Below are 8,469 nucleotides of genomic sequence, written 5' to 3'. Positions count from 1 at the left end.
TATCTGGTCACCCTGCTTGTTCTGCCTGACATCTGTGACTTTTTTTTTTCCCTCCAGAGTAAAGCCTGCGTGAGGCCGGTGGAGGAGGCGAGAGCTCCTTATGGTGCTCTGCCCAACGTTGCATACATGCAACAGGGATCAAATGTGTACATGGAAATGGGTTCAGCTTTGGGGATCCAGGAGGCATCCCCTGATGAGAGTGACTGGCTTTCTTATCTGGCTTCTCTGCCTTGGAAAGGACCATATGGGCAGAGTTGAGTTGAACGGCTCTCCTCCCTGGAGAAAGCCCGATATGACGTCAACAGGAGCTATGACGTCACAGTGATTCCCCCCCGTCTGCGAACGCTGGGGAGGCTGGAGGGATGCCCTCTTCTTTTCGAACTGCGAGGCCGTGACGTCACAGGGGGCGTGGGAATCCCAGGGAAAGCCCCTCCCGCGCGGGGCGGTGCCTGCAGGCGGCGGGAGAAGCTCCTTTCCCCGCCATGGCGGTGCTGCCGCTTCTGTTGTTGGTGCCAGCCCTGGGCAGCTTCCTTTTCACCTTCGGCACCGGAGTGGAGCTGATCCGCTTCGTCTCCCTCCGGGCTCTGTTCCTGCAGCTGCCTACGGGGGCGGAGGCCCCCCAACCCAGAGCCGGTGCGAATAGCTGCAGGGAGAAAGAAGGAAAGGGGGGGGTCTTGGGTTGGGGGGATTCATGGGATGCAGGATCAGTCTGTGGAACTGCTTGCCACTGGATGTGGTGATGGCATCTGGCCTGGATGCTTTTAAAAGGGGACTGGACAGATTTCTGGAGGAAAAGTGCACCACAGGTTACAAGCCACCATGGGTTTGTGCAACCTCCTGGTTTTAGAAGCAGGCAACCTCAGGATGCCAGGTGCATAGGGCACCAGGAAGCAGGCCTCTTGTTGCCTTGTGTGCTCTCCGAGGCATCTGGTGGGCCACTGGGAGATGCAGGAAATTGGACTAGATGGGCCTTTGGCCTGATCCACCAGGGCTGGTCCTGTGTTCTTAAGTGTATCTCAAAAGCCTGTTAAAATGAATTGAATCAATTGATAAATCCTTTGTGTAGATTATTTATAATGTTGCAGTACTGCCCCCATAGCTCTTGCTTGCAGCTTGCCCTGGGCCTTTGCAGAAAAGGGGGATTGTAAACAGGAATGAATGAATAAATGTTTGTTACGAAAGAAGAGTTTAGAAAAGGTAGCCAGGCTCAGTGCAGTGGGGCAGTGCCAATGCCAAAGGGGAAGCAAGGTGTGGCACCTGCTCTCCTGCAGTTTTCTGTTTCACCACCAGTGATTTCCACCGCTGCTGCCCTGCAGAAATGTAGAGCAAAGTGTTAAAAGAGATCCAGAAGGCAGCCTCTCACCAGAGGCCCTTGTTCTGCAAGTAGTTTTGCTGCAGTGGTGATTCTTCAGAGGAGAATGTGGGGTGGAGGGCCAAGGCACCAATCGCTCCCTCCCCGAAAGTGCCTTGCCCACAAGTCCCGTGTGACAGCTGACAACCTGCATTTGGCCCAAAGCCACCTGTTGCATCTCAAATGTAAGCCATCAGGGCTTGGTAGCTAGTTAGATGATCTGGATAAATGTTTTGTTGCCGGAGTACTTGTCACCTCATTCCCTGGGTCCCATAATTATTTAATTTTTCCCTTAGGGCTGATAAGATTTGCTTCTGAAGGTGTAAGGTAGGAAGTTGTGAGGGCGAGACTTGTGTAGGATGAAAAGCATCGTGCCAGGCCTTCAGAATTCCCAAAGCAAAATGAAAGAGAGGATCTAGGGTAGTGAAACTCTGCGGTCACCCTTTCTGGATTTTCTCCACAGCCATAGGGACTAGAAACTCTGTTTTATGAATGCACTGTGACATTGGGAATTTGAATGGTAATACAAGAGCAATTCCCATTCATTTCAATGCAGCTTGCTCAAAAGATGCTCCATTTTGGAATGACCCCCAGCTGTGAATAACATTTAACCAATAGTTTATGATTTCCAAGGTGTCTGCATAGTGAGTTTTATTTGGACAGTCTGCCATGCTGCACAGAAAAGAAGCCAGTGTCATCCATCGGGGTCGATGAGATTCTTGTCCAATGCTCTAAAACAGTTTCATGATTTGAACCAGCAAGGCAGCCCACTGAAAACTCCCAGTGCAGCCTTCAGCCTGTTCCTTTCCCTGCTGCTTATAACAAAGTTGTTCCTTTCCCTGCCACTTATAACAGAGTCTGTGAATACTAACCTTGGGCATTGCCAAGCTGACAATTTGAATGCCCATTGGTTGTTCTGGGCTGCCAACTAGCCTTGCCCATCAGTGTTGGAGGCTTTGCTGCCTTAAGCACAGTAGAATATCAACAGTGAAAGTTGTTTGTTGACCTTTTGAATTCCAGATTGAAGGTCCTCCAATTTTTACATGCCAGATGAGTATTGAATGTCTGGAATTACTGGTATGTAGTGATCAGATGCTGTGATTGTTCTTCCAGCTACACTATTCTATTAGTCTTTGCGATCCACTTCTTGCTCTATATAGCAGGGCCACATAAGTTTAGGGACTTCACAAGGCCTTAAAATGACCCTGAGAAAGAGGGAGAGCACCTTAGGAATGAACAAGTAGGCCTCAACTTGAGCCTCTTCTCTCTCTACAGTTACAAAGAGTCCTGAATGGGGAGCTGCCTTGAGGGACCCCAAGATTCTGCACCCGCTAACGGTGGACGTGGGTCTTGTCATCCTCTTCATCCTGCAGCACAGCCTTATGGCCACCGAACGGCTCAAACGCTGGACCAGCAGCTGCTTTGGGGTCCTGCAGAGATCTTTCTATGTCTTTTGCTCAGCCTTTGCCCTCCAGGTAAGAGTATCAATTTGGGACAGCAGTCTGAGAAATATAGAAATGATCGGGGGGGGGGGAGTTGTCATAGGTAAGATAGTAGTGAGGCCGTGATCAGATCGAAACTCTAGATGTGGAGTAAAGTCTCCTGTCGCAATGGCATTTTGGTTTGGTAAGCTGTACTTGGTTGGAACTAGGGCAGCAATATTGCCAAAGCAAACTCCTCAGATCTTGCCTCCATCTCTTCCTGCACTCCTTGCTGCTCATGGCTCCCAATTCATACTTATAAATTTAGGAGGGTTAGCTTAGGAGATGTTTTTCTTTTACAATAGAGGAAGTGGTGGGTGTACCCATATTCAGTCTTCATGAGGTTTAGAAACTTGAACTTTCGAAGACTATTTGAGTTGCACGATTGGGCTTGTACCTCCAGTTTCAGCATGATGACACAGAGTTGTCAGGTTGTGGTTGCAGTTCTACACACACAGGCTTATAAGGGATGGATGCATGGAGAAGTCAGCTACTAATGCATTTTTTCCTCTTCCCCATGTAGTTGCTGATGAGATACTGGCAGCCAGTACAGGATGGTCCCGTGCTCTGGAACACTAGCACTGAGCCCTGGGTCACTTGGGTTCCGCTCATCTGCTTTATCCTCCACTTCATTGCCTGGCTGGTCATCTTTAGCATCATCCTCATCTTTGACTATGCAGAGCTGATGGGGGTCAAACAGGTAACCTTGTTGCCTTTTCCATCAAGAAGGTGCACAGTTCCAAGTTGAGCGACTTGGCTTAACAAGGTTGATTGATGCAAGCAATGAAGAAGATATTCATTCATTCATTCATTCATTCATTCATTCATTCATCTTGTAATAACTTTCTGAGAGAGGTTTTGAAGCAATTGACTCTAACTTAGAAACCCTTCTCCTTGAAGCCAGAGGTGCTGTAAGGTGCAAGGGTCTACAATGGTAAAGAAAAGATACTCTGCATATGCTTAGAGTTTCTTTTCTTTAATTGCTCCAGGGCCAAGCACTGTGTATGCTTCATCACATAGTATGCGATGCTTCCAAGAGGGTTGTAATAAGATGGTGAGGCATCCAAGGGGTGGTGACCACACTCTGGGCAGGTTCCTGTCAATGGCTATGATGGGTTTGTGGAGCCTCTGTGTTCAGAGGCAGTGCACCTCTGAATATCAGTTTCTGAGGAGCAGCAGAACAGAAAGGCTTTTTGCCTCCTGGAAGCCTACAAGCAGGGCATGAAGGCATCTTGTTGGAAAGCAGGATGCTGGACTAGACAGATCCTTGGTCTGATTCCGCAGGGCTTGTCTTATCTTCCCTGAAACACAATTATTATTATTATTATTATTATTATTAACAGTATTTATATACCGCTTTTCAACTAAAAGTTCACAAAGCAGTTTACAGAGAAAAATCAAATAACTAAATGGCTCAATCCTATAATCTGGTGGATATGCTCTCTGTGTCAACAGCTTCCCCAGAGCGCTGTTTGAAAACTAGCACAAAATAGCATGTCCTTTTCAGCTAAGTGGGCTTCTCTCCCCACCCGCAAGAGTTGCTAATCCTAACTTGATTTAGGGCCTTAGGAGAGAGTGGAATTGTTTGGTTGCTATCCAAAATATTTGTGGAACCAGAAATCGTTCCATTTCATTTTGTCAAAATTCCAGAATGGATTACAGCAGTGGTTCTCACACATTTAGCACTGGGACCCACTTTTTTAGAATGAGAATCTGTCAGGACCCACCGGAACTGACAGCATCAAGCAGGAAAATTTTTAACAATCCTTGGCTGCAATACTACCCACACTTACCCAGGAGTAAGTCCCATTTACTATCATTGTTATAAGAATATACATAGTAGCTTGTTAAAAGTATAGGTCTGTCACATTTCCCCAAATGCAGTCACATAGCATGGTAGCATCAAGTCTAATATATTAAAAATAAAATATTGAAATGAATGGGGACCCACTTGAAATGGGCTCGTGACCCACCTAGTGGGTCCCGAGCCACCGTTTGAGAAACACTGGAGTACAGAATTCAGAGTGTGTTGCAAAATTCCTTGTAAACGTGTTTAGAGGTCTAAAATAATATGTGCTCTCCTCAGTGTGTTAGTGCATCTGCAGTGACACTGATGATTCCTTGATCTGCTCTCATTCCTCAGGTTTATTACCACTGCCTGGGCATGGGAGACCCATTGGCAGTGAAGTCCTCGCGTGCCATTCGCCTCTATTCCCACCTCCGCCACCCGGTCTACCTGGAGTTTCTCCTCATCCTCTGGGCTGTTCCCTGCCTATCCCTTGACCGCCTGCTACTTGCCCTGCTCTTCACGGCTTACCTTACCTTCGCCCACAGCCTTGACCAACAAGACTATCTCTATCTCCGAGCCCAGCTGGACAAGAAGTTCCAGGTTTTCTCCCGGGAGGAGGCAGCCCATGGTGACCTGTTGGCTCAGAATGGCCCCTCAGCGCACAAGGAGAACTGAGCAAATATGGTCCCCAAGTAATGGGAATTGCAGCTTGTTGGAGCCTAGCAGTTGGGTACCTCACGCTCTCCCATGCCTTGCACTGAATGATTCAATATGTCTTATTGCCTTTTGCTTACCTGCACTGAAACTATAGTGGCCTACCAGAAACACCCAGGTGTTCTGGCTTCCAGCACCCCTTTTACCTACTGTTACACACCTGTAACTTCTTAGTTTGTGTTCCCAGCTTAAAACATGGAGTCCAGTAGCTTCGAGTCTTTTACGAGGAAGTCTGGAACTCAGCATACCTGGGTTCCATCCCGAATTATTTGGAGGAAATTGTATATACAACAGAAGGTTGAAATGATTTGTTGGGAACAGAGAGTTGTGTTACCCAGAAGATCAGTGAGATTTAACAGTTACAGTTGAGGGAATCCAAGTGGGGTTGCCATTTTTTCTAGAAAGCTCTGACTGATTAATAACGGCATGGAAGGTGGGAATTCAGTAGGCAAAAAGTTCCCCCTCTTTTTTGGAGAAGGCAGCACCTGTTGGTCATTTGCAATTGTTAAAATCCTAGCAGCTGGTGTCGGCCCCCCAGGCCCAACATTTCTCAACAAAGTGATGTACCCTTTAATCAGAGAGGATGAGGCGTAGTTAATTTCCTTGGCAATTTTGCTGCAAGGATTCTGTCCAAAGGATTTTTTTTAAAAGCATAGTATTTTTTAACTTAAATTAACAAGAGATAACTATTTTTAAAATGTTAGTGGTTTGGAGAGCTTGTGGTATGGATTTCTTTCCCCCCCCCCCCAATTTCGTTTTTTAAATATGTTGCTTCTACATCTATGGCTTTGAATTGTTTTGCTCTGCAGAGAAGCAGAATTAAACTTGCACGTACCGCTCTCTACAGGATTTAGGGGAGAGGAGAGGAATATAGCATTTCTAGTCTGATAACTAGGTGTGAAAGTAGGATTGTTGGGCCCAGATCCCAAAGGGAGGCCTGCATTTTCCAGGATTGCATAATTCAACCCAGATGCATTTTCTTCCACTGCTTCAGTGCAGTTGAATGGAAAAGCAGCATCTGATGCAATCCTCCCTTCAGTGCATCTCTAAAGGTATAAGCCACTTAACATCTGGACCTTAAAACGTTAGTGTGGCTGGAATCTTAGTACTATAATTTTTAGGTTCTACCTAATGATGGAAGATCTTAGCCTTAATTTTTTAATCCAGTACCTCCAATATCCACCAGTGCTTTCCCCTTTGACTTTTATATTTTGTACCCCAAAGCAGCATTGCTCCTATCTAGTATGTCTGTGTTTGTGAGAATGTTTGTAAGGTAAATGTAAACAAATAAATCATGCTTTTCTTATATGTCTGTTTGCCTCTACTCCAGTGGTTTTCACCAGGTTTTCAAAGGGCATTTAGCACCAGGACCCACTTTTTAGAATGAGAATCTGTCACTAGCTACCAGAAGTGATGTTATGACCGGAAGTGACATCAAGCAGAAACATTTGTAACAATCCTAGGCTGCAATCCTAACCACACTTACCCAGGAGTAAGTCCTATTGACTATTTTTAAAAGAATATACATAGCAGCTTGTTAAAAGTACAGGTCTCTAACATTTCCTCAGATGCAGTCAAATCCCATGGTAGCATCAAATCTAATAAATTAAAAATAAAATATTGAAATGAATGGGGACCCACCTGAAATTGGCTCGCGACCCATCTAGTGGGTCCCGATGCTTAGTTTGAGAATCATTGCTCTAATCTGTACTGAAAGTTGGTTTTAAGACGCAAAGTCCCAACATCCCTAGATTTTATTTCCATATCTAGCTACTAAAAGGGGGGGGAGAATTGAGGACCAAATCTAACATCCCCCTTGGCTCCCTGTCAGATCTCAGTCTTGGTAAAAGGTTTACCCACAGTTTCATTTGGAAAGGGAAGGAAAATGAGTGCTTTCTCCCCACAATTTTTGCCATCATTTCTCAGCTCTGCATTTTTTGGGTGGGGGGAGGGGGTTCTGATCTGCTGGTGGGAGAGCTGGTGTTTCTTGAATAGCAGCTCTTCCCTGGTGCAGGCAAACAGCTTGCAAAGATTGTGATGCACTGTTACGGGGAGGAACGAAAAACCAAAATCACCTTTCTCCAGGGTCACTTGCTGGATTTGTCCCTTTCTGTGTGCACTCAGTACTACATCTTGCAATCACGTTGGGTAAGTTGAGTAGGGAAAGTACTCAGAGCAGTTGCATCAGAGGTTTTTCTATTTACTACCTACGTTTTTACACCCCCGTCAACTATTACTGTTTCTCTTTCTGCCAGTTGATCACTACCTTGTTTTTAATCCCAGACATATCTTCCTCTAGCGTTTTTATTTTTCCACCGAGTAATAAACTTCTTTTAAGTTTGCGTGCCTGGTTTCACTGTATGCTGGAGAGAGCAGATAGTTACATCTGCCAAACTTTGCACATTGTGCTACTGACTGGTTTTCAACCCCTTCCCCCATATTTTGAACTTCAGCCGGGAAAGGTTTGCCCAAGGGGGCTGGCCATTCAAGCTATGGGTGGTGACAGCAAAAACTACTTTTCTCTGGTTCAATCCCAGTTTATCTAGTAAATAGCATGAAGCGGAGGGAGGAGGAAAGGAAACCAGGAACATAAGTACTATTGCTAACCACCAGGCCCATTTGAGATGTCTGCAAGAGTATTTTAAGCAGTTCTTTGCACAGCTGGAGCAGTGGTTGAGTTGCCATGGTTAGCCTCATTTGGATACTTATGCTAATTATGGCTTGCAACCTGTGATGGACTTTTCCTCCAGAAATTTGTCCATTCCCACTCCCCTTTTAAAGGCACCTAGGCTAGATGCCATCAACACATCCTGTGGCAAGGAGTTCCACAGACTAACTACACTGGGTGAAGAAATTCTTTTGTCTGCCCTAACTCAACTTTAGTGGCTGTCCCCTTGTTCTGATGTTGTGTGAGAGCCATTATCCATCCCGTGCATAATTTTCTATGTCTCAATCATGTTGTTTCCCCCCATCCCCCCAGCAGGGTGACCAGATGCAGTGGGGGATAGACTGCCTATACCTTTAACCATTGTATAAAAGAGGGAATTTTGGCAGGTGTGGCTCAATATGGAAGGGTTTAAAAAGTTTCACCTGCTAAAATTCCTTCTTCCATAAAATGGTTAAAGGTATAGGCA

The 8,469-nt window shown here is 45.7% G+C and overlaps 1 protein-coding gene across 1 annotated transcript; it reads left to right on the top strand.

Moving 5' to 3' along the window:
• The first annotated feature begins 468 nt into the window (after positions 1 to 468).
• Positions 469 to 6,628, top strand: NRM (nurim). The gene is made up of 4 exons (XM_066616391.1): positions 469 to 633; positions 2,627 to 2,826; positions 3,356 to 3,532; positions 4,976 to 6,628. Exons 1-4 carry the CDS (start codon positions 483 to 485, stop codon positions 5,294 to 5,296), a joined length of 849 nt encoding a protein of 282 aa, XP_066472488.1. The 5' UTR covers positions 469 to 482; the 3' UTR covers positions 5,297 to 6,628.
• The last annotated feature ends 1,841 nt before the right edge of the window (positions 6,629 to 8,469 follow it).

This window comes from Tiliqua scincoides, chromosome 2 (genome assembly GCF_035046505.1).
Source record: "Tiliqua scincoides isolate rTilSci1 chromosome 2, rTilSci1.hap2, whole genome shotgun sequence".
Classification (NCBI taxonomy): domain Eukaryota; kingdom Metazoa; phylum Chordata; class Lepidosauria; order Squamata; family Scincidae; genus Tiliqua; species Tiliqua scincoides.
This window is presented reverse-complemented; position numbering and strand designations above follow the sequence as displayed.

Excerpts from the sequence above, each read along its gene's own strand:
- NRM (XM_066616391.1), top strand. The coding sequence starts at position 483 with ATGGCGGTGCTGCCGCTTCTGTTGTTGGTGCCAGCCCTGGGCAGCTTC. Across the intron at positions 2,827-3,355 it reads GCTCAGCCTTTGCCCTCCAG|TTGCTGATGAGATACTGGCA; the intron begins GTAAGAGTATCA and ends TTCCCCATGTAG. Across the intron at positions 3,533-4,975 it reads AGCTGATGGGGGTCAAACAG|GTTTATTACCACTGCCTGGG; the intron begins GTAACCTTGTTG and ends CTCATTCCTCAG.